General features: G+C 50.6%; 1 protein-coding gene across 2 annotated transcripts in view; it reads left to right on the plus strand.

The window, feature by feature from the left end:
• The window catches only part of LOC306923957 (uncharacterized protein), a 210,427-nt gene that overhangs the window by 121,439 nt on the left and 75,650 nt on the right, over positions 1-13,338 (plus strand). For both annotated transcript variants that reach the window (XR_013790115.1, XM_079502302.1), the window contains exon 2: positions 5,285-5,510. Coding sequence is in view for 1 of the 2 variants with exons in the window: in XM_079502302.1 (XP_079358428.1) it covers positions 5,492-5,510 (19 nt within the window). In the remaining variant the exon portion in view is untranslated. The remainder of the gene's footprint in view (positions 1-5,284; positions 5,511-13,338) is intronic.

Raw genomic sequence — 13,338 nt, forward strand, 5'->3', positions numbered from 1 at the left:
TGGCTGGAGGGTTGTGTTTTGTGCAGATGTGTGCAAGGTTTTTTGTGTGCTTTTTTTGTTTTTTCGATGGAGAATGTACGCCTCATATCACATAGGCTACGGGTCCCTTTGTACAGTATACACTCTCAGACTTAAATAAAGCTCATTCCATTGCAGACTCCATCAGTATGCTTCCGTGCCCCCCCCCCCCCCCCCCATCCCACCACCCCCTCCATCCCATCTCTCTCTTCTCTCGTCTCCATTCATTTATTTCTCAAGTCTTTGACATTTTTCAATTCTCCACTCGTCTGAAATCTTTTGTCTCCTGATCCCTGTGCTCCACTTGAATTCAACCCACGCCGCAAAATCCTCGGTGTAAATGTGGTCCTTTACTTGTCCATCTGGGTCCATTTCTACACTCTCCGGATTAACACATTTTGGGCGAGAACCCCTTTTGGTGTTAGCATTATGTTATGCTTTAGCTATTGAAAAATAGCATATCTACAAGCTCGTAGCGCGCCACCGAGTGGCGCACTACGAGCTTGTAGGTCTGCTATTTTTGAAAAATCGAAAGAACGACTGACATAGAAACATAGCTTTTTCAGAAAACTGTCAGGATGTAGAAGACATTTTTAGAATCTGATCTCAGGTCAAAAAGGATTAAATTAACACAGATGATTTTACTGTGCTTGCGCAAGGAATGAACACCGGCTACTTTACTTTGTGCTGTGTGTGTGTGTGCGTGCGTGTGCGCACACACACACACACACACACACACGCCCAGGCATACTTGATAAGGGGGGACTTTTATAAGCATGCACAATGCAGCCTCACATACTCTTATCTCTCTCAGAGGGAGTTAATGAGGATCTCACACGTGTGCGTGCACGGCTGCGCGCGCGCACACACACACACACGCATGCACGCGTCACGCGCGCACAGCTATCTTCTCATTCCACCTAGAGTCTGACAAACAGCACAGTGAGGCTTCGCGGCGTGCCAAGGCTTGCATATTTTTTTCTGTTTTTAATCATCTTTTGAGGAAGGACAATGTAACAGTGTGTGAATGCAATTCGCTATCACACTCATGAAGGAGGCCTTCTTTCCCTTATCAGGACAGCTGACCATGCACGTGCACCCACAGAAACACACACACACACACACACACACACACACACGCGCCCACATGCACGCTGCCTCCACCGCCACAACCCGAAGGCCTCCACCATTATCCTGCGTCGGCTACTCTGTCCTTTCTGTCACTTCCAGTGTTATGGATACATTCGAAGCCAAACAACTCTGTGTCTTATCATCTCTTGATAAGGTGGCGAGGAGACGCGGGTTATCACAGGATGGGGGGGTGTGGGGGGGGGGGAGGGGATGTGCGTTTAATCGATTTTTCATTTCTGGCAGTTGGCCCCCAAGGTCAGAGAATGGACTCGTCGGCCGCTTGAGTTCATTCTTTCCCCCCGGTGAATAATGGCCTTCAGTCTTCAGGCCCATTCATTGGAGGAGCTCGCCTCAAAATGTCTTCATGAATCAAGTTACCGAATCCTGAAAAAAGATGAATGTTAAAATGAACCGGCTTTGTTTTTTCGGAACATTGTCGTTGCCGCTGCCGTTTTATTACCGTGTGACTTTGCAGCATATTAAGCACTTGTTTGGCTTGTTTGTTTTCCCCCGTGGAACGAGCAAGGGCAGTCAGCGGGGAACAAGTTTCCCCTCCATAGCTGCCTGGCGTTTTGTCCTACAGTATACTGTATATGACCAGAATGATCCTTTTAACTTTTAACTCCGAAGGGCACACACACGCACAGGCACAACAACATGGCCGCTGCTCTTGCTGTTGCTTATCGTAGAACCGGTGGTGAAAAAAGTACTCAGGTTTTTTTACCAGCAAAATAAAAGTATCAATGCTGCAATATAGACATACAAGTAAAAGTCTGGAACTCAAAATGTACTTGAGTAAAAGTGCAAAAGTATTGGCATTCATTGTACCAAAAGTAAAAGTACTCATTGTGCAGAAGTCCTGTTTCAAGTTTTCAAATGTATGAACATTTTTGAAAATAGCAGATCGGCTATTTTCAAATGGTCGAAGTGTTTAATGTATATTTGTTATAATAATCCAAATCTACATATTTCATTACTATAAAGTATAGTAATAGTAATAGTTTTCACATAAATGTAATGGAGTAAAAGTACAATATTTGGATCCGAGATATATAGTGGAGTAGAAGTAAAAAGTGTATTCAAAGTACAAATATCTCAAAATTGTAATTAAGTACAAGTATATGTACTTAGTTGGGCTGCACGGTGGCACAGTCGGTAGTGCTGTGGCCTCACAGCTAGAAGGTTCTGGGTTCCACTGTGGGCGCTGGGGACATGTTCTCCCATACCCGAGGCGGGGTTGGCGGAAGGGCCTTTCTGTGTGGAGTTTGCATGTTCTCCCGTGTCCCCTAGGGTAGGTACCCTCACAAGAAAACATGCATTAATCCTGGTCTCACTACCTCCCCCTGGCCAGCCTGATGGAGTGGGAAAGGAACAGGTCGGAATAACGTTTTCCTCCCGCACGCTATGTCCGGCTGGGTAAACTCCCCCCTGTCAGGTGAAAAGAACTGGACTCCTCATGCATTGAAGCATGAGGTCAGTCCGCTGCCCTTCCCAGGTTGGCAGAGGAATTGTAGCGCCCAGGATTACGTTAGATAATTGACACTGGGTGAAAAAATGGGCTGCAAAATGGTGGGATCAAAATATAAAAATAAATTAAATGTACTCTGTTACTTTCCACCACTGTGTAGAACTGGGGTGCATCTGTGGAGTACACTAGCAGTGCTCGCGTGCGTGCGGTGCACGCGGTGCACGCGGTGCGCGCGGGGGGGTCTATATTCATCCCATCCACGGGGCCTCTGATCTGTTCCACTTTCCCAAAAGTTGCAACCTGCTGAGCTGGCGCTTCTATTTGCAGCCTATAGCGAGCACGGGCAGAGAGTGGTGCCGAGTCGCCATGCAAACAAACACACACACACACACACACACACACACACACACACACACACACACACACACACACACACACACACACACACAGGCACACACACACAGGCATACACACACAGGCACACACACACACACACACACACACACACACACACACACACACAGGCACACGCACACACACACAGGCACACACACAGGCACACACACACACACAGGCACGCACACAGGCACACACACACAGGCACACAGTAAAGTACAGTAAGGGCAAAGCAAGGAGGACTCGGCACAGTGCTTAATTGGGTTCACATGAAAGAGTTGGTTTACGCCTTGTCGATAAAACGGAGTGGAGGTACAGAGAGAAGGAGGTGGACAGAATATCTCATTTCGTTCATGTTTTATCTTCAATGCATTTGCTGTGTGTGTGTGTGTGTGTGTGTGTGTGTGTGTGTGTGTGTGTGTGTGTGTGTGTGTGTGTGTGTGTGTGTGTGTGTGTGTGTGTGTGTGTGTGTGTGCGCACCCGCGTGTGTGCGTGCATGCTTGCGTGCATAAGTCCGACAACACATTAGTCCGACCTACGTGGCCGGTTAAGACTGAGGTTAGGGTTAGTGACCTACGTGGCCGGTTAAGACTGAGGTTAGGGTTAGTGACCTACATGGCCAGTTAAGACTGAGGCTATAGGTTAGTGACCTACGTGGCCGGTTAAGACTGAGGTTAGGGTTAGTGACCTACGTGGCCAGTTAAGACTGAGGCTATAGGTTAGTGACCTACATGGCCGGTTAAGACTGAGGCTATAGGTTAGTGACCTACATGGCCGGTTGAGACTGAGGTTAGGGTTAGTGACCTACGTACGTGGCCGGTTAAGACTGAGGTTAGGGTTAGTGACCTACGTGTTAGTGACCTACGTGGCCAGTTAAGACTGAGGTTATAGGGTTAGGGTTTGGGATACTGTAAGTATCTAACGGGACTAACGGGAGGTCGGAACAATGACATGTTACCTTTAGATTTAGAATTGAAAATGGAAAAACGTATCTGGTTACGTCCGACTCCCATCTGTACAGAGCCAGGGCCCATGCATGTAGGGCCATGGAGTATAAGCACCAGACAGTGGTCCTTAAGCCTTTCCCCGTGCCCGTATTTGCAGTCGTATAGTCTCTCTCATCATGGTGAGCGAGCGCCTGGACCGGTAGGTCGGTGTGTGTGTGGCCCCCCCCTGGGAGGGGGGGAGGGGGGGGGGGGGGGGGGTGAGTCCGCAACTCCGCATGCTAGTCATTGTCAGAGCTGACTGGGCACAGTCACGGAGAATGTAGTTAACAATGAAGTACAGTACTATACTCCCACCGTGCGTGTGTGTGTCTGTGTGTGTGTGACTGTGTGTGTGACTGTGTGTGTGTGTGTGTGTGTGGGTGGGTGGGAGCTGGTTCCAGCTCCCAGTCCTCTCTCCGGAGAAACGGGAGCAGTGTGTGACTGGCGTCCGGCGTCCCCGCAGTGCGAGGGGGAGGCTAATTGTATTTTAATTACAAAGCCATCAAACACGCAGGAGTCAGACAGCTGCTTCCCTCCACTACCACCCACACACACACACACACACACACACACACGCACACGCACACGCACACGCGCACACTTAATTTACCAGCAAAGTGGCCGCTCAATCTACAGTCGCAGCCAACCTTATCTTGTACCAACTATTAACCTGTTCCCTTGTCTTTAAGACCACACAGTAAAATCCGGAGTGTTAACAAAATGGGTCAATTTGGTTTCATTTGTACCCCTCCTCTCCCCAACTGAGATGAACACTTCGGATTCTACTTTGCAGGCAGTGCAATGGAAACTATGGTTCCCCCTTTTTTATATTTATTTGTGGGCTTTTAAGCCTTTATTGATAGGATAGTTAGACTGACAGGCAATAGGGAGAGAGATGCCAGCGGCCCGGGCCCTTATTTATTTACTTTCTGCATTATAAGGAATTGCATTTTTATAGCGCTTTTCCAAGTGCAAAAAGCGCTTTACAATGGTTCATTTATTTATACATTGGGAGGTGAAGCGGCGAGCAGTCGACGCCAGCGTTCTCACTTCCAACTTTCACACACCAATGGTGTCTTGCCCGTATCATTGGACGACCTGCTCTACCTCCTGAGCCACAGCCGCCGCAGTCGTTGCTCATTTCTAGGCGACCCATTAACCTTTTCACACATGCTCCAGAATAATAACAGTAATTTAAAAAATCAAAACCTTGCTAACCCCCCCCCCCCTCTTCCCCCCCCCCCCCCCCCCCTCCCTCTCTTTCTCTCTCCGTCCAATCACGCAGCCCCCCCACCGCCGTGTGACCTTCTCCACGGCCAACCAGGCTGCGCAGGACCTCCAGGACCCGTCCCAGCACAGCTACTACGACAGCGGCCTGGAGGAGTCCGAGACGCCCAGCTCCAAGTCGTCGTCGGGCCCCCATCATGGGGGGCCCCTGGCCCTGCCCGAGGACCACTACGAGAGGACCACGCCCGACGGCAGCATCGGAGAGATGGAGCACCCGGAGAACGGTAAGAACAGGTGGAGTTTGTTTTCCCCTCTCTCTCTCTCTCTCTCTCTCTCTCTCCCTCTCTCTCTCTCTCTCCCATCAACTTCTCTTTTCATCCATCCATCCCAGCTCCCCCCATGCACGCACACGCACACGCACACACATGCTCACGCACACGCACACGCACACGCACACGCGCGCGCGCCAGTGGTTCCCACGCTGAAACACCCAAAACATAAAGCCCTACAGTATGTCAAAAAGCTTTCTTAACACTTCAACTGCCAGGTATTTATTAATGAATTCATCCGTCACCGCCAGGGCTTATTTCGACGATCCACAGAAACCACAATGTAAACAACAGATGTCTGGGGGGTGGGACGAGGATCTCTATCTATCTACTAGATAAAAACAACATTCTTATAGTTTAAAAAGCTTTCTTAAAAGTATTTTATATTCATGAAATTTGTTAGATTAAAAAAAAAACAATTCTGATATAAAACAACAAAATAATTTTGAAAATCTTTTGGAGGGAGACAACATAAGAAATGTTGTACTCATGAACATTAAAATGGGTCCATGACCCAGGGGGCACGGTGGCGCAGTCGCTAGCTGTTGCCTCACAGCTAGAAGTTCCTGGGTTCGATTCACGCTGGGGACGCTGGGGGCGTGTTCTCTCCTCCTTTCTGCGTGGACTTTGTTCTCCCCATCTCCCCTAGGGTAGGTACCCTCACAAAAAACATGTAGTAATCCTTGTCTCTATACTGCCTGATGGAGGGGAAAGGAACTGGTTGGAATAACGTGTTCCTTCCACACGCTACGTCCAACCAGGGAAACTCCCCCCTGTTAGCTGAACAGAAGGGGCTTGAACTCCTCATGCATGGAAGGAAGCATGATGTCAGTCCGTTGCTCTCCCCAGGTTTGCAGAGGGAGTGTAGCACCCAGGATTAGACTACACTAAAAAAACAAAAAATGTGGTATAAACATTTTAAAAAGAAAAAGGGTCCGTGACCAAAATAAAACATTGTCTGGGAACCCCGTGCCCCGTGCCATGTCCCCAGCACCCCTCCTCCATCCCGTGCCCTCTGCCCTCCATCTCTCATCCATCCATCCATCATACCTGAGGGCATTGGGAGGTCATCCCAATGTGGGAGTGTAGTGGACAGACACTGCAGCGTGAGAGCACACACACACACACACACACACACACACACACACACACACACACACACACACACACACACACACACACACACACACACACACAATGTAAAGGCACTGCGTACGTACACTCACACGCACATAATTATGCCGTACACCAAACACGGTGCAAAAGTGTAAACGCATCACATACACAGCCATGTATATGCTTGTACACACATATTGTGCACGCATGCACGCGCACACACATGCACACGCACGAACGCACACATGCACGTGCAGCCGTGTGCGCATGAATGCACGCGTATACACGCATTGTGGAAATATTATGCTTTGTCAGCTGCTACGTTAGCTATAGGCTCATTGTATTTCTAATGAGATCAAAATAATTACCTTCTCTCTGTTCCTTATATACCTGATTTAAAAAGGTTGGTGACCTCGGGCCCAGGGGGAGGGGCCCAGGGGGAGGGGAGCGGCATAAACCCAATCAATAGACAAGATAATCGACTCCAAGTTAGAGGAATTAACATCCCAATTATGTAAATCATATCGAGTGGAAATTCCTATCAACCCAGATAAGAGATACGCAGATTATGCACACACATCCACAAGACCAAGGATTTCTAGATCACTGATGAACCGCATCACAGCATCCTATTTGACGGTAACGTCAAGGTTCATAGTTCAAGGTTTCTTCATTGGTACGTCTAGAGAGAGAGAGAGAGAGAGAGAGAGAGACATGCGTCCAGGCAGAGATAATGCTGAGGTAGTACTAGAGAGCAACAGGTCTAGTAACAGGAAACTATACAGACACGTTGAAGTGAAGTGAGCGTCCTAACAGTGTGAGGTGAGAGCTGTGTTGAAGTGCATCAGAGAGAAAGAGAGAGAGAGACTGAGGCTCAGGTCTCAATATCAACAGACTCACCACTGCCCCCTAGCCCTCATCAGAGAACTGTAGGACACTGGGGAAATGGAGAGAAACTCTCTCTCTCTCTCTCTCTCTCTCTCTCTCTCTCTCTCTCTCTCTCTCCTTCAGAACTTGCACAGGTTGCATGTACGATGTTGTACGCCATCTGTAACACAATTATTCACAGCTGCACTCACACCTAGAGGTTGACACCCAGAGAGAGAGAGAGAAGAGAGGGAGGTCAGGGTTTTAAACCTCTATTGTTAGTGAAATGGAACTTGAGTTACAACCGTACTGCCTTGTGTGAGCCTGTAGATCTGCTATTTATGGCAAATTTGCATGCTGGGGTTCAAGTGGTCAAGTGGTTACGTGCGTGCGTGCGTGCGTACGTGCGTGCGTGCGTGCGTGCGTGCGTCTAGGGGAGCTCTAGGTTTTCAGCTGCATCCTGTGGGTGGTGATCAGGGTTTTACAATATTCCACTTTGATGGTCTTCGATGGTCTACTTTAGGTGTGTGTGTGCGTGTGCGTGCGTGTGTGCGTGCGTGCGTGCGTGCGTGCGTGCGTGCGTGTACTCACATGTACACAACATTCACAGAGAGCTCTTATCTTGGATGATGTTACCACTTTGGAGGCAAAGCGCTGTCTAGAGACTGATGAATCAAACCTATTTCATTTTACATGTTTCATGTTTTACAGAATTACTGAATTGTAATTGTATTGTATGGGTTTTTTTATACTGATTTCAACTTTCCATTTGACCAAACATTGCACGCACGCACGCACGCACGCACGTCGCACGCACGCACGCACGCACGCACGCACGCACGCACGCACGCACGCACGCACGCACGCACGCACGCACGCACGCACGCACGCACGCACGCACGCACGCACGCACTTAACACACACATTAACATTCACAGAGAGCTCTCATCTGAATGAGTGTTGCCAAGATTGCTGTCTAGACTGATACAAAAAAATGTTTCATTCAGATTGTGTGCAGAGTTTTGCTGCATCCTTTAACTAAATATGAAAACACGTCTAGGATAATAAATAGAAAATTCTATTCTGTTGTGTTCTATGGTCCAGTTCTATTGTATTGTGTATTGTCTAGTCCAGGGGTTTTCAACCTCTGGTTTGGGGTCCCAACATGATTTTTGGGGGGAGTATCAGATCAAATATGATTTTTTTGGGGGTCACATGCTGAAAAGGCAAACCACTGGTCTAGTCCAGTGGCAATCAACCTTTCTGGCTGGCGACCCCCCAAAAAGACTAGGGGGGGGGGGGGGGGGGGGGGGGCTGTTGCGGTCCCCTGGTCCCCTGGTCCACTGGTCCACTGGTCCACTGGTCCCCTGGTCCCCTGGTCCCCTGGTCCACTGGTCCACTGGTCCCCTGGTCCCCTGGTCCACTGGTCCACTGGTCCCCTGGTCCCCTGGTCCACTGGTCCCCTGGTCCCCTGGTCCACTGGTCCACTGGTCCACTGGTCCACTGGTCTAGTCTAGGCCAGTCTAGTACACATCCAGTCTATAAATGTGTATTCACCAGACAGTGGCCTTGTGGTTAGAGTGTCTGCCCTGAAACTTGGAGGTCGGAGTTCGATCCCTGGCCGCCGTGGCCGGGTCATACCAAAGACTGTAAAAATGGGACCCAATGCCTCCCTGCTTGGCATCAATGGGTTGGATTGGGGGGTCAAATCAACTAATCAAATGATTCCCGAGCGCGGCACGGCTGCAGCTCACCGCTCCTTGGCTGCGGCTCACCGCTCCTTGGCTGCAGCTCACCGCTCCTTGGCTGCGGCTCACCGCTCCTTGGCTGCGGCTCACTGCTCCAAGAGATGAGTCAAATGCGGAGAAAGAATTTCACTGCGGTAAAGTGTGTGACTTTGACTTTCATAACACGTTATATCCATTTCCACCTATTCAGTCTGATCCCATGTCAGCCTTTCCTGCTCGTAATTCCAGTTGCTTTTGAAACATAACCTTGAACAGTGGTTATGTGTAAACAGTGTAAAAAATAAAATAAAATGTGGCTGAAGTTATGCCGTGGCAGAACAAGTACGAAAAACTCCTGACAGCATTTTAGATGGATTTTATTTTCTGCCACTGACTGTGCTGCAGTCAATAGGAGCATGAGGTGAACGCAGGAAAACACTGACAGATACATCGGCTGAGACTGTGAGCACCAGGTGTTTATGTAAACAGAACGAGAGAGAGAGAGAGAGAGATGATGAGACGAGGGAAACAACATTAGGACACCATATGCTCCTTTTTAAATCCTGCTGCGGACTTGTGTAGCTGAACACGGCCGCTGCAGCGCTGGGACTGGGAGTCTAACCAGCTAATAGAGCCGAGCAGACGTGGTCTGACTACATACTCACTGTGACTTCAGTGAGGTGGACCTCCCTCTCTGCTCTAGTGCTGCACCTCCTCTAGGTGGACCTCCCTCTCTGCTCTAGTGCTGCACCTCCTCTAGGTGGACCTCCCTCTCTGCTCTAGTGCTGCACCTCCTCCCGACTGGACCTCCCTCTCTGCTCTGGTGCTGCACCTCCTCCCGACTGGACCTCCCTCTCTGCTCTGGTGCTGCACCTCCTCTAGGTGGACCTCCCTCTCTGCTCTAGTGCTGCACCTCCTCCCGACTAAACCTCCCTCTCTGCTCTGGTGCTGCACCTCCTCCCGACTGGACCTCCCTCTCTGCTCTGGTGCTGCACCTCCTCCTGACTGGACCTCCCTCTCTGCTCTGGTGCTGCACCTCCTCCTGACTGGACCTCCCTCTCTGCTCTGGTGCTGCACCTCCTCCCGTCTAAACCTCTCCCTCCCTATGACTACATACTCACTGTGACTTCAGAGGTGGACCTCCCTCTCTGCTCTGGTGCTGCACCTCCTCCTGACTGGACCTCCCTCTCTGCTCTGGTGCTGCACCTCCTCCCGTCTAAACCTCTCCCTCCCTATGACTACATACTCACTGTGACTTCAGAGGTGGACCTCCCTCTCTGCTCTAGTGCTGCACCTCCTCCTGACTACACCTCTCCCTCCCTATGACTACATACTCACTGTGACTTCAGAGGTGGACCTCCCTCTCTGCTCTAGTGCTGCACCTCCTCCTGACTACACCTCTCCCTCCCTATGACTACATACTCACTGTGACTTCAGTGAGGTGGACCTCCCTCTCTGCTCTGGTGCTGCACCTCCTCCCGACTGGACCTCCCTCTCTGCTCTAGTGCTGCACCTCCTCTAGGTGGACCTCCCTCTCTGCTCTGGTGCTGCACCTCCTCTAGGTGGACCTCCCTCTCTGCTCTAGTGCTGCACCTCCTCTAGGTGGACCTCCCTCTCTGCTCTGGTGCTGCACCTCCTCTAGGTGGACCTCCCTCTCTGCTCTAGTGCTGCACCTCCTCTAGGTGGACCTCCCTCTCTGCTCTAGTGCTGCACCTCCTCTAGGTGGACCTCCCTCTCTGCTCTGGTGCTGCACCTCCTCTAGGTGGACCTCCCTCTCTGCTCTGGTGCTGCACCTCCTCTAGGTGGACCTCCCTCTCTGCTCTAGTGCTGCACCTCCTCTAGGTGGACCTCCCTCTCTGCTCTAGTGCTGCACCTCCTCCCGACTGGACCTCCCTCTCTGCTCTAGTGCTGCACCTCCTCCCCACTAAACCTCTCCCTCCCTATGACTACATACTCACTGTGACTTCAGTGAGGTGGACCTCCCTCACTGCTCTAGTGCTGCACCTCCTCCCCACTAAATCTCTCCCTCCCTATGACTACATACTCACTGTGCCTTCAGTGAGGTGGACCTCCCTCACTGCTCTAGTGCTGCACCTCCTCCCGACTAAACCTTCAGTGAGGTGGACCTCCTTCTCTGCTCTGGTGCTGCACCTCCTCCCGACTAAACCTTCAGTGAGGTGGACCTCCCTCTCTGCTCTAGTGCTGCACCTCCTCCCGACTAAACCTTCAGTGAGGTGGACCTCCCTCTCTGCTCTAGTGCTGCACCTCCTCCCGACTAAACCTTCAGTGAGGTGGACCTCCCTCTCTGCTCTAGTGCTGCACCTCCTCCCGACTAAACCTTCAGTGAGGTGGACCTCCCTCTCTGCTCTAGTGCTGCACCTCCTCCCGACTAAACCTCTCCCTCCCTATGACTACATACTCACTGTGCCTTCAGTGAGGTGGACCTCCCTCTCTGCTCTAGCGCTGCACCTCCTCCCGACTGGACCTCCCTCTCTGCTCTAGTGCTGCACCTCCTCCCGACTAAACCTCTCCCTCCACCAGGCCGGACGGACGGCCGAAGGCCATATTGCCAAAGGCCAGAGACTATAGATGTGCGCACGTGCGTGTGTGCGTGCATGCCTGCGTGACGGTCTCCGAACAACTAATCTCCAGCACCGTTGGACTGATCGCCGTGAAACTTTCCACTCCCATGGAGTAGGTCAAGGAAGGACCTCTGATATAAATCTTTCAAATCACAAAAAGAAACCAAACAATTATTAGACCATGCCCATGTCCGCCTAGCTAGCTGGCATTTAGCATTTCCGTCAAAACTACTGCTCGAACAGATTTTGTCCCACACTCACACCACTCTGTGGTCATTATGTGATCACGATGAGATGAGTCAGATTGTTCATATTCCGTTCCACAATGATTGCCTTTCAAGGTCTGTGAGAGAGGCCCAGCTCGCTTTTCCTCGAATGCCACAAATCATGAACGCAGCGTTCAATAGCTGTGAAACTTTGCACATATTCTCCTAGTACTGTAGGTGAAGGAATGAAAAGCCACATTCCATTCTATTCCATTCCAATTGTGCCTGGCTACTAATGTAGAGTACAGGTGGCAGTGGCTACTCGTTGGGCACACTAATGTAGAGTACAGGTGGCAGTGGCTACTCGTTGGGCACACTAATGTAGAAGTACAGGTGGCAGTGGCTACTCGTTGGGCACACTAATGTAGAGTACAGGTGGCAGTGGCTACTCGTTGGGCACACTAATGTAGAGTACAGGTGGCAGTGGCTACTCGTTGGGCACACTAATGTAGAGTACAGGTGGCAGTGGCTACTCGTTGGGCACACTAATGTAGAGTACAGGTGGCAGTGGCTACTCGTTGGCACACTAATGTAGAGTACAGGTGGCAGTGGCTACTCGTTGGGCACACTAATGTAGAGTACAGGTGGCAGTGGCTACTCGTTGGGGCACACTAATGTAGAGTACAGGTGGCAAGTGGCTACTCGTTGGGCACACTGATGTAGAGTACAGGTGGCAGTGGCTACTCGTTGGGCACACTAATGTAGAGTACAGGTGGCAGTGGCTACTCGTTGGGCACACTAATGTAGGAGTACAGGTGGCAGTGGCTACTCGTTGGGCACACTGATGTAGAGTACAGGTGGCAGTGGCTACTCGTTGGGCACACTGATGTAGAGTACAGGTGGCAGTGGCTACTCGTTGGGCACACTAATGTAGAGTACAGGTGGCAGTGGCTACTCGTTGGGCACACTAATGTAGAGTACAGGTGGCAGTGGCTACTCGTTGGGCACACTAATGTAGAGTACAGGTGGCAGTGGCTACTCGTTGGGCACACTAATGTAGAGTACAGGTGGCAGTGGCTACTCGTTGGGCACACTAATGTAGAGTACAGGTGGCAGTGGCTACTCGTTGGGCACACTAATGTAAGAGTACAGGTGGCAGTGGCTACTCGTTGGGCACACTAATTGTAGAGTACAGGTGGCAGTGGCTACTCGTTGGGCACACTAATGTAGAGTACAGGTGGCAAGTGGCTACTCGTTGGGCACACTAATGTAGAGTACAGGTGCC

The sequence above is a fragment of the Electrona antarctica genome (assembly GCF_951216825.1).
Source record: "Electrona antarctica genome assembly, chromosome: 1".
Taxonomy (NCBI): domain Eukaryota; kingdom Metazoa; phylum Chordata; class Actinopteri; order Myctophiformes; family Myctophidae; genus Electrona; species Electrona antarctica.